Below are 18773 nucleotides of genomic sequence, written 5' to 3'. Positions count from 1 at the left end.
TGAATATTCACAATGCATGTCCATTTTGACAAGTCAAATTCTTTTTTGTCCTTCTCTTTTGAAGTGGGTGATAGCACCTATTTTCAAAACAAAGGGCAATTTTGAAAACTAGTATTTAGAAGTGAAATGACGATGCCTTCTTAATTAAATAGTTGAATTCCCAATTAAAGACAAACTTATGCGACAGAGTGATACTGAGTCGTAATTGATGGAGTTTTATTAAAATGAACACAACTTATTTTTTTTTTTAATATTTCTATTGTTCGATTACGGGGATATGGAGTTGGGCGCTGCTATTTGCAGCCCTTCATTTTCTCCCATAGCCCACTACATTTCGGTAAATGGTTGTTGAAAATCATACATAACATTTCGGTAAATAGCTGTTGAAAACAAGATTATATTTCGGTAACTACATGTTGAAAATATGTTTAACTTTCGGTAAACAACTGCTGAACATATATTTTTGATAAATAGCTGTTGAAAAAAATATTATATTTCGGTAATTGGATTCTGAAAATATATCTTAATTTCGATAACTAACTGTCGAGTATAATTGAAAATTTTTAACAGGCTATGAGAGAAAATAAAGGGCTGCGAATAGCAGTGCCTAGGGAGTTTACCTCAACCATAGTCATATTTTAATACCAAGTTGATTAGGTAAGTTTCGCCTAACTTTTCAGGGGCTTTTTGATACAGTCGATTTGGTTGCATTCTCTTAATCAAAATGAGCAATTCTATGGTGACCTCAAAACATGTGATGTGTCACAAAATATTGATAGAATGTACCTCATATGTCATGTAGTAAAATATATTAGAATGTACATCGTACCCAAAATATGGTTACCAAATGTGGTCATCATAGCATGACACTTTTACAATATATTAGGATCAAATTTTTATATGATATTTTTTGTTTCAATGGGAGGAATCGAAAAAGTATATAAACATAGATCAAAGTTTAAAAAATTCATAAAAGACGACAGAGAAGGGCTAAAAACTTGACATTTTCAGGGATTTGGAGTTTACCACAATCATTTAAACCCCGTTTTGCTAATGTTCTTATTTTTTAAATAATAATTATTTTTTCCACAAGACATGTTATTTTTTCATAATACATCACATTTAATTTACAAAAATAAGTATTTAAAAATAAATATTTACCCCCTTAGCGAAACGGGACCTTAGTCATACTTTAACACCAAATTGATTAAATGCCATTCGCAACCAGTACTAAAGTTTATCTGGCTTCCTAATAATTTTGTCGTGAACTAAAACATCTAGCTGGAGAATATATGGAATTATTATGTAAAATGGCGTTTTGGTCAAACTCATAATGTAGAAGGGAACTCCTGTCTCCATTCCAGTCTGTCTCTATATCTAAATGCAAAACAAGACAGGACAGGCTCATTTGAATGAAAAATGGACAGGCTCATTTGAATGAAAAATTTACTCTGTAAACAAAAAGCCGTCCCTCTTCTCCCTCTCTCTCTCTCTCTCTCTCTCTCTCTACATTCTCTCTTTTCTTAGAGAAACCAATTTCCCACGCCATTTACTTGTGCTGGTATTTTGGTCTGTCTTTGTGGACTTTTACAGAGACACCCATCTGATTTTCGAAGCAGATTTGATCTATTTTGGGTACAATCAAGTAAGGTTTTTGGTTTGGGAAGAAGGGTAGAAAAGGAATGGGCTGCTTTTGGTGTTTTCATTTTAAGGAGGAGTTGTTGAAGGAAAATAATTCAAAAGAGGAAGAAAAGCTGAATCCCAGTTTGAATAGAGGTCAGAGAAAGGAAATCCACCCTCATGTCCTCTCTAACATGTCTAAATTATCTTCTGGTTAGTTTCATCTCTCTCTCTCTCTCTCTCTCTCTCTCTCTCTCTCTCTCTCTCGCTATCTATCTATCTACATACATAAATGTGATTTAGGTGTGGTGGTTTGATCTGATCTGGGTATTTCTGTTTAATTTGATTAATGGGTTTGATGATGCATTGGCAGTAAAATTTGCTGCCATTCTGAAGTCTCTCTTTTTTATTTTGGTTTTTTTTCTTCATGTTCATGCGATGAAATGATGCCGTTGACTGAATCTTGATTGTTAAGCTTTGTTGATTGATTTTGGAATTTGAGGGGATGAAGACTTTGACTTTGTTTACATGATCTAGACAACTTTGTTATGTGCGATTTTGTTGGTGGTGGAATTTGTTTTGCCTCGAAAGCACACTGAGAGATTACACATGACTACTCACTGTTTTATTGAATTTCAAGCAACACAATATACAAAATAACAAATTCTCTCTGTCTGTCTCTCTCTCTCTCTCTGTCTCTCTCTCTCTCTCTGTCTCTCTCTCTCTCTCTCTCTCTCTCTCTCTCTCTCAGTGTATCACATTCTAAATTCTCACACTTTTACAATACCCTGCACAATTCAATAGTGCCCCAATCAAAGCTTTTATTCCTATAAAATTGGTGTTTCGGGGGTTGTTTCACAGGCCTGTAATCAAGGTTCCAAAAGTCGCCAGGCGCACCTTCAAATTTCGAGGCCTAGTAATCGACGCATAGCAATTAGTCGGATCTAGTCGGATAGGCCCTGCCAGCGGTTAATTGCCAATTTTTAGAACACTGCCTGTAATCCAAGCTATGTATTGTCCTGTAGGATATTTTCGATGCAGCTCTTCAAATCACTCTTCATCATATTGAAATAGCTGCAAGGGCTGTGGACGTAGCCTTGTTAGAGCAATTCCAAAGGAGGAAGCAAAATTAGAAATTCTCAAAATTTGAATAGCTATGTTAGTAAAAGATTCATCAAGAGAAGAAGAAAAGTGCTACACTATTTTGGTGTAGTGTTCTCCTTCTTCAAGTTTGAAGAGTGCAAAATGACTCCGAAACCTGATACGTCATCAATATTTGAAGTAAATATTGCAAATTTGACAAATAAAGAAAATGATTTGCAAGTTTCCCTTGGAGTTGACTTTAACTCTATACATGTGGTACTAAATTTTGCTTCCTCTTGGGAGATGCTCTAAGGTGAACTACGTAAGTGTTGTGTTTCTTGTGTGATTATTCTTGATTGTTACTTGGGTTTCTGCGTTCGAGTTCCCTAGATATTGTGTTAGGGTTCAACATATTTGTGGGACAATATTGTGGATGTTTAGGAATTGATTCTGAGTACTGCTATAAGCTCAATCTGGTGCTTTAGCTTTAACATGTTAGTAACTTGGGATTTTCCTAACCATTGACTCGGACTCATGCAACAATTCAACAAATCTAGGGCATTTTTACAATCGTAATGTGTCGAAGTTTCAAAGTATCAATCTTTTATCAAGCTTGATTTGGATATGTATCTCATGATTGAGTTGAATCTGCAGGAATCGACAGACTGAAAACAAGAAACAATGGGGGATTGAGGCATTTGTCAATGGCTCAAAAGGATATGCCAAATATTGCTGCACAAACATTCACTTTCCGTGAGGTTGCCGCTGCGACGAAGAACTTTAGGCCAGAGTCTTTCTTGGGGGAAGGAGGATTTGGGCGTGTATACAAAGGGCGGCTTGAAAGCACGGGCCAGGTAAATTGTTGCATTATTTCTTCATTCGGGATGTTCACTATAGCAGCAGCTATGTATTGTTAGATTATTATAACATGAATGAACTCTAGTTCCATCATTTCCATCATTAAAAATTGGATGAACAAAGCATAAAGCAAGAGGGAGCAGTCAGCTGATTATGACCTAAGAAGGGAAGGAAAATGTAGTGGGTGATCCAAAGGGCTGAGAGGAACAAGTTGAGAGAATGTTAATCTGATTAAACAACCTCAGTAATTTATTTGTTGGTCCAAAACTCTAAGGAATCCAAATGTTCTCTTCTAAAACTCGGGCTGATTACACTTATTTTAGAAGAATATGGAGTTTTACATCATTTTTCTTCAGAACCATTTTCAACCTAAACTGTTGCGTCACGATTAATTCCACCCTAAATGCTTGTATCCGATACCTTGCATCCTGTCACTTCTTCATGAAAAGTCCCTCTATTCTTTTAGGAAACTTGACTTTTTATCTCTTCTTGGAGTAAAACATTATTTAGTTATTTTTGGTTGCTCTTGTCATCGAATTTGTGCTGATAAAGGCAGGCTTTTGTTTTCCAGGCTGTTGCTGTGAAACAGCTGGACAAAGATGGGCATCAGGGTAACAGGGAATTTCTCGTGGAAGTTCTCATGCTTAGCCTTCTGCATCATGATAATCTCGTGAATTTGATTGGGTATTGTGCCGATGGGGACCAACGACTTCTTGTCTACGAATATATGCCCTTGGGATCTTTGGAAGATCACCTTCTTGGTAACCATCCAGTACACAATCTTCGGTTTCTAATAATCGTAGTCTCTTTTGCGTTTAGTTTTATGAAGCGCACAAAGATCATTCAGAGTGTTATGCTCAGAAATGTGCTTTTTGTTGCAGAACTACATCAAGAAGATACATAATATAACACGTGAGATGGTTAACACCATAACCCCATAGAAAATGATGAAGCATGTTGTTAGAGCTTGACACCGCATTGATTAATTATTGTCTCCCAAATTAGTATACCAGCCTGGGGAGCCTCGCCACTATTGCCAATTGATTTTAACTCATATTATTGAACTTCTGGAGAAGGATGAAACATAGGGAAGATTAACCAGTAGGACATAGGGAAGATTAACCAGTAGGACAACCATATCTTGGTATGTTTATAGTATATAAGAAATAATGGCATAGCTCTTTGTGCCCCATGCTCCCTCGAGCAATGTATTACGCTCACCCATGCCCTTCTATCAATGTACTACCAACACCCATATTTCATTTTAGATGTTTAACAATTCACATGAGCAGCAGTTACTAACTTAACATTAATATGTCCAAATGGTTTTTGTGCAGATCTTCCTCCAGACAAAGAGCCACTAGATTGGAACACAAGGATAAAGATAGCAGCTGATGCTGCTAAAGGTTTAGAATACCTTCATGACAAAGCAAACCCTCCAGTAATTTATAGGGACTTCAAATCATCCAACATATTATTGGATGAAGGATTTCACGCGAAGCTATCTGATTTCGGGCTTGCAAAGCTTGGTCCAACAGGAGACCAGTCACATGTTTCCACCAGGGTTATGGGAACGTTTGGTTATTGCGCCCCCGAGTATGCAATGACCGGACAACTGACAGTGAAATCTGATGTTTATAGTTTTGGAGTAGTTTTCCTAGAGCTTATTACGGGACGCAGAGCCATTGATAGCACCCAACGACGTGGAGTACAGAACCTTGTCCAATGGGTAATCTCTTGAATCATTATACAATTCAGTTGTCTCATCAACATCTTGTAGGTTAGTTTGTGTTTGTCTAGCAATAACTGTCAATGTTACGTGGACTCAAGTAGGCGTTGAATCTGTAGTGTTTAAGCATTGGGTTCGTCTAGTTCATGTTTCCAATGACACTTAGACATGACAGACTAAACAGATTTCTTTCTATGTTCTTTCGTTTTCTATGGTAAAAATAGTGTTTGCAAGGTTTACATAAAGCATTTTACTTGCATATTATATGCAGGTTCTGTATGAGGATATGGTAAGTTTGAATTCCTAAAACTTACTTTTGCTGCATGAATGTCAACTAAACATGTCAAACACATCCCATGCCTTTATCCGTAGATGAGTCCATGTGACACCGTGATATTTGCATAGTAGTGTTTAACTATAGGTATGGTTTGCATAATTGCAGGCTCGCCCCCTCTTCAACGACCGTAAAAAACATGCGAAACTGGTAGACCCGCGATTGAATGGTCAGTATCCAATGCGGGGTCTCTACCAAGCTCTCTCTGTGGCATCGATGTGCATCCAAGAAGAGGCTGCCGCCCGTCCTCACATCAGAGACGTGGTAACTGCCCTGTCTTTTCTTGCAAACCAGTCATATGACCTTAGTAGTGCTCCGGGACACATCCGTACACTTTCTGGGGACAAGGATGAGAAAACAACCAACGATGAGGGAGGTGGGAGGATATTGAAGAACGAAAAAGGTGGAAGATCCGGACGCAAGTGGGAGTCTGATGGAACCGAAAGGGAAGACTCTCCGACAAAAAATGCTAAGGTGACAACTAGGGACTTGGATAGGGAACGGGCCGTTGCAGAGGCGAAAATGTGGGGAGAGAATTGGCGAGACAAAGGGCGTCTAACTGCTCAAGAAAGTTTCAATGGCACCAACGGGTAAAACCCCCAAACGTTTACTGAAGGCTCCATCTTTTGCCTTTGCTCATATTCAGCACATGTAGTAGAGGGACTGAAGAAACAATGGGGGGCTCAAATGGTTACTTCTGCAATTTCATTTATTTTTTTCGGAACACATAAAAAAGGGCGGAAGGAAACGGCGTACATATGCGGATAGAAGAAAACAGAGCACAAGATTATGAGGTTTTAAATTTTTTTGGGAGGAATATGGTCTCATGTGGTACTTCTGCTGCCTTTTTGAGGTTGTTCATCCTGTTGTTGTATGTATTCATATTCAACATTTTGATTTTTGGCGTATACCAGTCCTTCAGCACCATAGTTTTCTTGTTCAGCGCGATTCGAAGAATTCATTTCTTCCATGTAAATACCTCATTTCTCTGTCTTCTTGTTTTAAAATACTGTTGGATTGACTCTTGCTTGTATGCTTTTGCTTGTGCTTTCAGTGTGTATTTCTGGGCTTAACATTGGTATGGGTCGATCACTCGCTCTCTCTACTCTTGCATATTGGATTATGTACCAAGCACGTGAAGTCTACAACAACATAACATAACCCATTTAGTTCCCAATCATTGGGGGTATAGGCAAGCACGTGAAGTCTACGTATCAGAAAAACAAAATGAATCCAAAAAAGAACCTCATAGCATTAAAAACATTCATAGTTTCAAATACGTCGTTATTGCGAATCTTCGATATGTAGAGATATGTAGAGAGATCGAGAGAGATTAGGTAATGTCATCGGATCGAATGAAGCTGAATGCATGAAAAATGTGAAAAAAAACTGCAAAATCAAGCTCTACAGATGACGAGCACTGGTGAATCGAGCTGCACAGTTGCTTGGTTGGGTAATTCATGTGGTAAAGCCACAAATTTCTCCTGATTATTGTTGTTGTCTGTTTGTTCATTCTCCTCTTCTTTCTCATGATCTTTAACCCCATTGTTTTCGCTTCCGGTCTTTTCAGCATCATGAACCGGATGCACTTCAGGAGTGCCCAACATCACGATGTTGATTATGTGATCTGCTGGTAGCTTCTTCTCTGTCAAAATCTCCCTTGCATTTCTGTACACGGCGTACAGCGCCATTTGAATCAGCCCCAAGAAGAAACCCAGTACGTTTGGGATCTGCAGATTGCGAAAAAAACACGAAAAAGAACGAATCAAAACAGAACAAGGTGTTATTTGTTGTTACATAATGAGTTGAAAAAATGTCGAAATGACCACTCACCCAGATACAGGGGTCCTTTTGAAATATGCCGTAGCAGAACCACATGACCGCGCTCAGTGTTAGCGAGAAAGACAATGTGAAAGGCATGAATGCGACGCTTCGGGTACGGACAACCTGGAGCTGCGAAGAAGAAAGGAGAAAGACAATGTCAATGCACTGTTAACAAGTCATGATTCCGTGACAATTTCAAACATAACCGAATCACACGATCCTGCAACTTTGACTTCATCGAATCGGGGACAGAGAGATATAGGAACGACGAATAATCATATGCTTATTGATGCGAACATAACGGGAAATGTCCCGTGTTTTATGTTGAGAGATAGGCTTAGTTACCACGATGCTCAGAGGTGCTGCAAAGACGCTCACAGAGACGGCAACACAAACCCATCCAACGGCTAGGACACGTTTTCGGCCTTGGAGTACAAAGTGTGTAAAGAGCAGGATGGCGAAGAAGAGTAAGACGTTCATTCCAACGAGCAGCTTCGCCGTGTGTTTCTGTTCATAATCCAATACTCACAATTACTAATAGATGGTATCGAAAAACGCTGTTTTAGTGCTATCCTGATCAATGGCTAAAATAAGTGCACACACACTACTACAATTTTGTGTGAGTAAACCAAGTATTACTATGTTAATTTATCTAGTTCAATATTATACGTACCCTGGCGTTCTTCGGAGCATAGACGAGGTAGACGACGATGTAAATCGCCTCAACGATGCAACCGAGCGAGTTGATGGTGATGAGAAGGGTTGCATCTGTTTTGAGGAATGCATAGTACAGCCAAAGCATGGAACTGAATAGTGCAACCACATATGGTAGGGATTGGAACCCTAGAATCGATTTCTTTCGGTATATTTCGATAAATGTCGGCCTGCAAATCGAAATGGATACACACAATTGTTCACACAGCTGAATAGTATTCCATGGCTAAATTTTCGGGAGCGAAACAAATGAAAGCATAAATTAAGGTGAACATTATTGGAATCGAAAGTGAATTAGGTCATAAGGGGACTTACAATGGCGCAAGGAACACAAAGATTGAAACAATGTTACCTGAAATATTACATAAATATTTCATTAGTATTTTCCATGTAAAATGAACTTATTTAATTCAGTGGTCCAATAGTAACACACTGTTCGTCCCACAATTTTAGTCCAATTAATTCTTTAAATTAGTAACGAAAACAAAGAAATTAAAATATTTTACTTTTTATCCGAAAAGTAGCACAATTTATTTTATTTTTTAATTTTTTGTAACGGACTAAAATTATCCCGGTTGGAGGAATTAATTACTTGATCCATAACAATTTATATGAGGTGCAGGGTTATCAGATGGGATTATAGTTCAAATAAGTACCCAACTTTTAATTTAAAAGTTAAGTAGTAGGTAAGATTTATCATGACACATACATGTGTAAATGTCAGAATTTGGCATCTCTGCCGTCTGTTGTTGGTCCTAGCCATCCAAAGTGTTTTTAACGGTTTCTTTCAGGAAAGCGTTGGCCTCTCTGCAATCAAATTGCAGAGAAGCCGGATCCTAAATGTAATTGAACAAGACTGAAGATATCAATAATTAAGGCATCATTTGCGGTTGATATCTTCTAAACTTTTGGTAAAAAAACAAAATGAATCATAAAATTAATAGAAAAAGTACACAAGAAGCCAAGAAGATTGATCAGTACCTAGCTTTTTTAATTTGTCTTTTAGATTTTTCTGCACATTTACTTTTTTTGTTTTCCAGTAGGGACTAACCGAAAACGTAAATAACTTTAACCAAAAGAGAAATATTTTTGCTAAAAACGTTATACCTAAATATGGATTGTAGATTGAGTATGATATTACCCATAGTTATCAAAATTAGTTGACACCACGTAATTTTCTCCGCAAAAGTCATTCTCCGCAAAAGTCAGCATAGTTATTTGTAGTGATTGGAAAATTCTCTCCTTTTCGAACAAATAAAAAGAAATAGAAAAATATTCCAAGTATCCTAACAAAGATGACACTAAAAGAAAATGAAAAGAAAAAGTGGATGAATTAATCAAATAGTATACATAGAGAAATTCAAAGAAAATCTACAAATTATTTTTCAATATATAATCCAAACAAGATCCAAGAATAAGATTAAGATCAGTTGATGGTTCGGACCTCTATCAAATGAACAAGAGTACATGGTGTCGATCACTCACTTGGGACACCACATGCATTAGTTAGTTTAAAACGGGGAAGGTTGATCACGCAAAGAACCCAATATATGAAAAAATTATTCTGAGGTTACAAATGAGAAATAATTCAAAAAAAAGAAGAAGGCTGATATGCAAGAAAATCAAGTAGGTTGACATTTGACACGTGTATATTTGTTTGTATGTAGACATGCATATTTCATGCATATATGCACGAAAATAAACTGTACATTAACTAGAAAAGAAACAAATGAAAAGGTGGGACAACTGTAAGTTGTTAGGCTTAATTGGTCGCTAATGAGGTGAACTAAATTTTGGAATGGGGATGCTGCCGAGCCCGTCCAACTAATTTGGGTTCAGATTCATTTACGTTCAAATTTAAACCGAACTGTCCGTATCGAGATAAACGACCGAGTCGCTGCTCGGCGCCGCTCTGCAGAGAAATGCTCAACAGCATCCCCTGTTCATTTGATGCCGGAAAACAAAAACAGGGAAAAAGGTCCATTTGATGCCGGAAAAAGGTGATGAACAAAAGAAATTGAGTGAGATCTGAATAGAATGTAAAATTGAGTAAGATCATTAGAACACTTACCCAAGAGACCAAATGTGAACACTAGAGGGTGCTGGAAGTCAAATATTGCCATCTCTCTCTCTCTCTCTCTCTCTCTCTCTGGGGAAATGGAAATATGTATATTAGCTGAAGGTTCTCTTTATGGAACCCCCAGCTTTATTCTGAGATGCAGGGCTAATAATCTGAGGATCTCATGAAGATGGTGTATTGAAGAGTAATAGAAACCGGGGGTAAGCAATTTATAGGGCCGAGAGAGAGAGAGAGAGAGAGAGAGAGAGAGAGAGAGAGAGAGAGAGAGAGAGAGAGAGAGAGAGTACAGTGGGGATTGAACTCCTCATCTTTGTTGCATGACAAGTGGAGGGAAGTATTAGTAGGTAGCGTATGATTAATACCATTCACCCAACTCATCAAATTTTATCAATTTCACTTCACACAGGGTGGTACTGAAGTTTTTTTTAGATTTTTATTTGTGGTTAAAAAATTGTTAGGTATTTTCGGTAATGAATAAGTTTTTGATAGGTTTGTGAGTAGAGTTACCGTAGCAATTTTTTTTTTGTTTATAACATTTTTGTTAGTAGAAACAAGATGGTAAAAAACGTTAAGTTTTTAGTATTTTTTGTTAGTAAAAACGGATCATTAGTAGGGTGATGGAGTACGTTGCGTCCGAGTCATGTGATTTCCGCTTTAGTCTTTTGTAGTTCGTGTTAATATACCTGTAAAGTAAAAAAATATTTACCATACTATTCTAATGAAATAAATTTTAAAGTAAAAAGTTAGTATTTTGTTGCACCATACTTATACCTAAAAGAATAAATTAAAAGGTTAATGAAGCAATATAAATCTTACTGATTTTGGCATTGGGCTGAAATTGGGTTTGTGTCACATTTAGGTCGAGCACACAATCGATTACTCGTCATTCTCAAGTTACGTGTGCGGGTTCAGTTTACTGTATCTCATTTTATTTTTATCGGAACATGTCATGTTCACGTTTATGTAAAAAAGCAATCGACCCAAATCCTCAAACTCAGTAACCGACCTAAATTTCATTTACGGAGTTGCAGCACCGTACAAAGATATCTTCTCGACGAAGTTTTACCGATTGACATGGCACGATAATTGAAATACAGGTGACCTTATGGGGACCGTAGAACAGAGTCTCTCTCGCTGTGGCTCAAACATCAATCACGCTCTCTGGCCTCCGTCCATTTGGTTAGAGTGCCAACACAAAATAATGAATCATTACACTTTTTACGTTACTTGCAATTTGCATTAACCCAAAAGGAGTCCTGCTATTGGTATCGATGGGTATCATCCCGAAAATGCACCGATAGTTGCGCCGGCTCGTCTCCAGCCATTGGACGGCTGATCCGAACTGTCCAAAAATTCTACAAAAAAAAAAACCGAGTGGATTCAATGGGAATCAATGGCATCCAATATGCGTAGATGCTCGATCCGAACACCCCATTTTTCGTATTTTTTTTGTATATACATGTATATACGAAAAAATAAGGTGTTTAGATCGAGTACCTACGCACGTCGGATGCCGTTGATTCCTGCCAAAGTCCACTTGTTTTTTTTTTTTTTAATTTTTGGACGGCTCGGATCTACCGTCCAGTAGACGGAGACTACCCGACACGATCGTCAATATATTTTCGGAATGGTACCCGTCCGTAGCAATATCATTTCGGAACCCAAAAACATCTACATTTTGCAGGTATAAAACTAAAGAGCCTCCTCCTCACTTCACGTGACGTGGCCCCTCCCACTAAACCCTTTTAGCCGTTTCTCTCTTTAACAAAATCCCAAAAAACGACACCTCCACTGTCTCTGTCACCCCCTATTTTGTCCCCCTCTCTCTCTTTCTTTTTCTTTTTTGGGTTAGTTTTCAGGCCCGGCCCTCACCCCTCAGTAATAGCTCCAGGGGCGGACAGAAGGTGGCGCCGGCGTGTCCGGGACCCTACACAACTCGAATATTTTAATTTATAAAAGTTCATCGGATGAATTTTATGGGGAAAAAAAATCTCTACAATTTTCCAAGTTATTAACAATTCATTAAGTGAATGCCCTAAGCAGATCACTAGTTTAGTATCTTGCTTTTTGATCAACAAGTCACACCACATGACCTAAAAATTTAAGCTCAAGATATTAATAGTAGCCCACAAAATTTGTTATATGCTCAAGATTATTCATGTAGAGTTCTTCCGATGTAAGACGGGGTGTTACAGCAGGTCCGCTGACCTAGAACCGTGAATTTTATGGCCAAAATAGGGGCCTTCTTAATTCTCCGAGATATTTTTAATAAATATATATTTTTCCATTATAGGTGCCATCGATTAGCTTGATCAGCGATAATCGCGTGGCTAAGCTTGATCAGCGATAAACATTACCAGAAAACAAGAATTGATCATTGTTTAATGTCTTATTTTAAATTTATTCTTGCGGAAATTTTTATCCAATTATATTCCTTCTCGTTAATTTATGGAAACTATTAAGGAAACATGTGAGAGTCCACGCATAGAATTAAATATCGACTGCTACCTAGCGGTTTTCCGCCCTCCGATACCACTACAACCCTGTTGCGGCCCTAAATTCACATCCATTACGACTGATTCACGATACGTATTGCCTTCAATTTGATTTTTTGACCACTTCACAGCCACTACGTACCTCTACGGGACTTGTAGATGCGCCAAATTTTTTCCAAAAAATCCACGATCGCTACGCTCAATTCCCGCTACATATCATTGTACCCTCGCTACAGCTACACCGCTACCCAATCCGTTACCGTTATTCAAAACGTCGGTCTCATATTGTCACGATCTTGCACATTGAACCCAAAATGTTTCAGGGCCGACCCGGCCTGTGTACTTAATAGTTTTGTTCCGGAGCGTATTTTTGCAACTTTTTGATTGTTTGGAATGGTATGGGAATAGAATGGTGTAAACTATCTTCTTCGTGAAGTTCTTGGGTTTGGGCAGTTATGTGCAAAAACAGGACAAAAATTGTGACATATACTAACCATAATAATGAGATGTTGTTATTCTCTCTTTTGTTGGTAGTGTAATTGCAAGATCATGTGGTGGGGTTTCCGGCCCAAATCGGGTACTTCCGGCATATCATGTGGCATCGCCTTGTGGTATTCTGTTGTTATTCTGTCTTTTGTTAATTGGTACTATAATTGTAAGATCATGTGGTAGAGTTGTTAGAACTTGTGGCTCGTATGTTAATACTTAATATGAAGAGAAACTAAGAAGTTTTAGAAATAGGTCAGATGCTGGAGCGGAATATAAATACTCTGTGTAAAAACCTTATTGCAATGATGTAAAAACCTTACTGCAGTGATAATAAGAAAAATGATAGCCGCTCTCGCTCCTGTAGATGCACCTAGTTTTGGGAAATCACGTAATTCTGTTGATTTCTTTACTGTACGTTTTTCTTATTCGTATATCATGTGTTTGGGGTTCTATTCAAAAGAGGTTTCTAGCCGAATTGGGTACTCCTAAAGTATCTTGTGGTATTCTTCGCATATAAAGGATTGCTAAAAATGCAATGTGGGTCACTCCTTGACTCTCGATCACCCAGGATAGACGAATGATAATGTCTCTGCCGCATAATTTATCGCTATGTGAGAGTACGACGTAGGTAATACCACATGATACTCCGGGAACGCTAAATGATTACTCGGGGTTCGGTTGGGAATGCTAGGTGGATGCCATGTAGCTTTCCATTTGCCCTTTTCTATACCCTAGACTATAACTCCAGCTATTCCGGTTCACTTCAATTCCAGTACGTACACGGAAATAGTACGAGATGTTGCCACCTTTGATGTGCATGTGTTTTGATATGGCAAATGTAAAAAAATACGTGCCGTTCTTTTTTTCTATTTGCGGTTTTTTTGGTTTTCGGTCGGTTTTTACCCAATTTCGATTATAGAACAAGAAAAAAGTTATATTGGTTCGATCTCGGGCGGCTGGAATTTTAACCACCCCGAACAGAACCAAATTTTAACCACCCAGGGCCGAACCGCACTGACTACATAAACCGAGGGTTTTTATATATTTTATATTAATTGGTTCTGTTCATCTATTTATTTTTAATCTCAACCGTCCATCTCTCCTAAACCACAAACCCTAAGGCCCAACTAAGGAATGTTCAAAATTTTCTTAAATTGATGGGTTTGGGCCATCTAGACCCCTTCAAGTTCTATATTTGGCCAACTAAGGCCCATTTTGGGTACCGAAATCTCCGACTGTACTGACCCCACCTCAAACCGGACTGAATCAAACTTAACTCCCGTTGGGAGTGGTCTTGGAAATATTCACCCCGAACCGAATCGGTCTTTGTAACTTTTATCCCGAACCGATCAAACCCGAATTGAAATCACCCCTATTCAACGATACGTATATGATGCAAATGAGGGTGGGTCTTACGTGCATCGTGTACGGTTCAAATTAATCATATTGATGACACGTCGATGTCGTGATTTCCCAATAGTGCTAATCGTGATAAGCTGATCAAAAATGAATTTGTAATCCTGATTTCCTAATAGTGCTAATCAAGATAAGCTGATCAAAAAATGATTAATAGTCTCAATTAGTTGCAATTAGATGGGGTCCAGGTTTAAATTCCGGAAGTAAATTCCATAGCTGGTAAAAATCCATACATAGTAGTAATGCAATAATTGACAAATTCATTGAGCCCAAGAAAAAATGAAATACAAACAAAATTTATACTATACGGAAAATCCATTCATTTATAATTACGTGAATGGACCGTGCTGCGCAGCGTGCTGTGCAGGGCAAATCGCCGCCGCTCCGATCTTGCTCCGATCAATCGTGAGCTCGTGATAAAAGTGGGCAAGTTAATCAGATCGAGATTCGGCTACAAGAGGAACTTCTTGATCCATCTAATCTCTTCTGTCCCATATTCTTAACCTTGAAGGAAGAACTACAAGACGATAAGAGAAGACCGTTGAGATTTTAATTTGAGTGTGAATTTGTTTTACTTATACCCTTTGTTAAAGCAGTTGGGTGGCAATTTATTGAGGTCATGATGGGAATCATGGGATTGGAACATTGTATGACTTGGTGGGGGTAGGCAGGGATGGAACAAGAATTTTGTAAAGGTGGGGTCGAACTATGAACTACAGTTTCAGAAGCTTTATAGCATGTTTGATTAGAGTTTTGAAGAAGATTTTTTGAGTAATGAGCAGAGAGAGATAGAAAAAGAAAAGAAATTACTAATTGAAGGGAAAACTTTTGGGAAACCGTGCACAGAGAGAGAGGCTGGGTTCTAGGATTCAAAACGAACACATTCTTAAAGCATTTAAATGTTTAAATAACATCCAATACAAAACACAATATTTAAGTGATGGAGAAAGGACTAGTATTTATATTTTTAAGGAATATATAAGCTTATGCAGTTATCTTATTAGAACTTTGCCAAAGGGAAAAAAGGAATAATTTGTATTCAACTCTAATTGTGCTTAGGTATTATCAATTTTTTTGGGGCCAGTTCTTACAGAGTTTTGCTCTGATTTTAATTGGGACTTCTTGAAAGTGGACGGTGAGATTGGTCCCTCTCGACTAATCGAGGTACACATAAACTGATCTGGACACCTGAGTTATAAAAAAAAACTCGTGACTGCGGGTGGATGACAGCTAATAAATAATTAGTATCTTAATACTCCATCTTATGCGGAGAATCAACAATTACGTGCAAACATCAGAGACCCTTAACTTGCTTTCTTTGGTTGGAAGATAAAACAAGAGGGAAACTTGTCAAGAGTTGGAACATTAATTGAAGGGAAAGGACTTGTTTCCAACCAAAGTAGAAAATTGAGTTCACAATTAAATATAACTAGAGGAAAAGTAATTGCGCCTGTGATTAAGTTGGTTGTGTAGCTAAAACAAGTGTAGTAGTATCTTATTCCTACATACAATTAGTCACAGAGATGCAAACGAACCGAGCTGATCGCGAGCAGTTCATTGCCATGCTCGTTAAAGCTCCGCTTGACTCATTTATGCTTTGTGGATGAGTTTTTGAAAATTTTTGAGATTGATTTTTGTGTAATGAGTGGAGACAGAAATTAGGGTAATAAAAGTAGAGATATGGATAATGAGTAAAGAGAGATAGAGATAGAGAGAGAAAAGAAAATAATAATTGAATAGTGGAGAGAGAAATGAAAATAATAATTAAAAGTAGTGGTACCGACTGTTTTTTGAGTTGAATTTTTTTTTCTTTTCAAATTAGCATCCAAACAAGGCATTAGTTATCGAGCAGAACTTGTTTTGGAGTTAGGCTTGGCTCGTTAAGTAAATTATTTAGGCTAGGCTTGTTAATTTGTACGGCTCATTTATACAAACAAGTCGAGCTTAAGTTTTAGGCTCATTTTAGTAAACGAGTGAAGCTCAAACACCACAAAGGTCGGCTTGTTTGCACTTTGCGCGTTAGAAATTGGAATTTGAGAAGCGAAAGAGTTCCCATCAAGAATTACGCATTAAAATATTTAAAATTAGGAAAACTGACATCAGGGGGTTCTATGGTGTAGTGGTTAGCACTCTGGACTTTGAATCCAGCGACCTGGGTTCGACTCCCGGTAGGACCTTTTTTGATTTTTGCAGCTTCGTCAAGAGAAAGTATAAATTCAAGTCAATCTTTTTTGTATTTTGTTTTCTTTTTAGTTGTATATTTTGTTCCATTGTACTTTTTTCGTATTAATATATCTGGATTCATCTTGTTCGGAGAAGAAAAAAGTCAATCTTTGTCATTTGATAGAGAAGTATTTGATGATTGACGGCTAACTAACTGGGTTAATTTAGTACGCTACTCTTAATACAGTTTTAATAGAAGCTTGAGGAGCCAATCATATTCACAAGCAAGAATAAGTTTGTACTTTTTTTTGTTGGTTGACTTTCTTGGGTTGTGTATATCTTCTCATGAATTGAATATAATTGTGGGATTAGTAACTCCTAGATAGGGTCACAAACTAATCGAGTTTGGAATTGTTGAATATCGGCTCTTACCATATTGAACTTGAGCTTGATTCAAGTTCCTCAAAAATCAAGTGCCAACTCATTTGAGTTTTGGGCTCATTTGAGTTTGAGAAATTAGAGCTCAGAGTCATACTAATTTAAGCGACATTGATTTGGCCACGGAAAAAAGAATAAACAGAAAAATAAGGTTAATGTAAAACTAGAAAACATTTTTTTTTGGTTCACGAGCTTACAAATGAGTTTTGATGTACTTGAGTTTGGCTCGTCCGACAAACGAGGTTAAAGTTTAGGCTCAAGCTAATATATATTTTGAGTTTTGAGGTAATTTTTTGGGGTAATGAGTGGTAAGAAATAGATAAAGATATGAGAATAAAAATTTATTGAAAACCGTACGTAAAGAGAAAAGTTTGGATCTAGACACCTAAAACGAACATGGCGCATGCTTGGTTCGTTTACCAAGTATAAATGGGCTATACGTTTTGTGGAATTTTCTATATATGCAAAAGTCTAGGTACACAATTTTAAAGCATAACTTAATCACACAATTGTGTCTGAAACTATTGGGTGTATATGATTAAACATGCATTGAATAACTCGAGAGCGATATTACTAGCTATGGTCTCAAATAGTGTCTAAGTTGTGTTTCCATAAATTGCTCCTCTATTGGTTACGGTTCAATTTGATTACATTCTTATCACAATCCTACTTCTCCTATATCAGATTTAGAAAGAAAAAAAAAAAAAAACTTCTCTTATAGCTAGTTAAAGTGCGTGCAAATTAGTCTGGACTTCTGGTTATTTAAAAAAAAAAATCAATTGGGAGATTTGACAAAGATTCAAACAAAGGTGGGCTGGTTTGCACTTTATAATTGGAATTTGAGAAACGGAAGAGTCCCTGTCATGAAAATTACAAAATAAAGTTGTAAAATTTGGGAAAATGTGCGTCGTGGGGTTCTATGGTGTAGTGGTTAGCACTCTGGACTTTGAATCCAGCGACCTGGGTTCGACTCCCGGTAGGACCTTTTTCGATTTCCTGTTCTATTTTTGCAGCTGTGTTAAGAGAAAGTAAGGCTCCGTTTGTTTAGGCGGAAAATGTTTTACCTATTTTTCGGTGTATAGTTGTGAAAAAAATAAGGAAAGTAAAATATTTTCTATTAATTGGATTAAAATGACTTACCCTTAAATCTTCCGTAAGTTATTTTCCGAAATGAATCCGTTGTTTTCTACTGCAATTCTCACTACTCAGTTTCCTCGATCGTCAATCGTGAACCACGTTCAATTCTAATATTCTCAAATCTCTCTACCATTTAAGCCCCCTTCTCTCTCTATAATATTTTGTCGATTTTTGAAAATATTTTTCAAGTGCCAACCAAATACCAAAAAATAAAAATTTTACATGGAAAACATTTTACATCGAAACAAACGGAGCCTATATTCAAGTCAATCTTTTAAGTTAAAAAGTTTTGCTCTCTCTTTGTCATCTGATAGAGAAGTGTCTGATGATTGATGGCTAAAACTGAGTTAATTTAGTATGCTACTCTTAGGCCGTGTTTTTTTTAACTTAAAC

The 18773-nt window shown here is 37.4% G+C and overlaps 2 protein-coding genes and 2 non-coding genes across 5 annotated transcripts; 3 read left to right on the top strand and 1 right to left on the bottom strand.

The window, feature by feature from the left end:
* Positions 1–1370: 1370 nt before the first annotated feature.
* On the top strand, positions 1371–6673 carry LOC131310953 (serine/threonine-protein kinase PBS1-like). Its single transcript, XM_058338230.1, has 5 exons — positions 1371–1833; positions 3358–3557; positions 4133–4322; positions 4899–5290; positions 5733–6673. The coding sequence occupies exons 1-5, from the start codon at positions 1683–1685 to the stop codon at positions 6216–6218; spliced, it is 1419 nt and encodes a 472-aa protein (XP_058194213.1). The 5' UTR covers positions 1371–1682; the 3' UTR covers positions 6219–6673.
* A 179-nt stretch (positions 6674–6852) lies between these two features.
* LOC131310952 (bidirectional sugar transporter N3-like) lies at positions 6853–10551 on the bottom strand. Of its 2 annotated transcripts, XM_058338228.1 has the most exons (6): positions 10234–10551; positions 8478–8514; positions 8122–8332; positions 7794–7955; positions 7458–7577; positions 6853–7354 (listed from the first exon to the last, which is right to left on the bottom strand). In XM_058338228.1, the coding sequence occupies exons 1-6, from the start codon at positions 10283–10285 to the stop codon at positions 7022–7024; spliced, it is 915 nt and encodes a 304-aa protein (XP_058194211.1). In that variant the 5' UTR covers positions 10286–10551; the 3' UTR covers positions 6853–7021. The 2 variants fall into 2 exon arrangements, with proteins under 2 accessions (XP_058194211.1, XP_058194212.1); XM_058338229.1 differs by lacking the exon at positions 8478–8514 and having other exon boundaries at positions 8122–8370; positions 10230–10421.
* Positions 10552–16747: 6196 nt separating this feature from the next.
* On the top strand, positions 16748–16819 carry TRNAQ-UUG (transfer RNA glutamine (anticodon UUG)). The gene has a single exon. It is a non-coding gene; the product is annotated as a tRNA-Gln (tRNA).
* Positions 16820–18156: 1337 nt separating this feature from the next.
* TRNAQ-UUG (transfer RNA glutamine (anticodon UUG)) lies at positions 18157–18228 on the top strand. The gene has a single exon. It is a non-coding gene; the product is annotated as a tRNA-Gln (tRNA).
* The last annotated feature ends 545 nt before the right edge of the window (positions 18229–18773 follow it).

The sequence above is a fragment of the Rhododendron vialii genome, chromosome 12a (genome assembly GCF_030253575.1).
Source record: "Rhododendron vialii isolate Sample 1 chromosome 12a, ASM3025357v1".
NCBI classification, from domain to species: domain Eukaryota; kingdom Viridiplantae; phylum Streptophyta; class Magnoliopsida; order Ericales; family Ericaceae; genus Rhododendron; species Rhododendron vialii.
Note: the sequence above shows the minus strand (reverse complement) of the source record. Positions and strands in the feature narration are given on the sequence as shown.

Bases quoted from the DNA above. Each gene is read 5' to 3' on its own strand.
- LOC131310953 (XM_058338230.1), top strand. From the start codon at position 1,683: ATGGGCTGCTTTTGGTGTTTTCATTTTAAGGAGGAGTTGTTGAAGGAA. The intron at 1,834-3,357 runs GTTAGTTTCATC...TTGAATCTGCAG, and splicing joins CATGTCTAAATTATCTTCTG to GAATCGACAGACTGAAAACA. The intron at 4,323-4,898 runs GTAACCATCCAG...GTTTTTGTGCAG, and splicing joins TTTGGAAGATCACCTTCTTG to ATCTTCCTCCAGACAAAGAG.
- LOC131310952 (XM_058338228.1), bottom strand. From the start codon at position 10,285: ATGGCAATATTTGACTTCCAGCACCCTCTAGTGTTCACATTTGGTCTC. The intron at 8,515-10,233 runs GTAAGTGTTCTA...GTAATATTTCAG, and splicing joins GTTCACATTTGGTCTCTTGG to GTAACATTGTTTCAATCTTT. The intron at 7,956-8,121 runs GTACGTATAATA...GATTATGAACAG, and splicing joins ATGCTCCGAAGAACGCCAGG to AAACACACGGCGAAGCTGCT.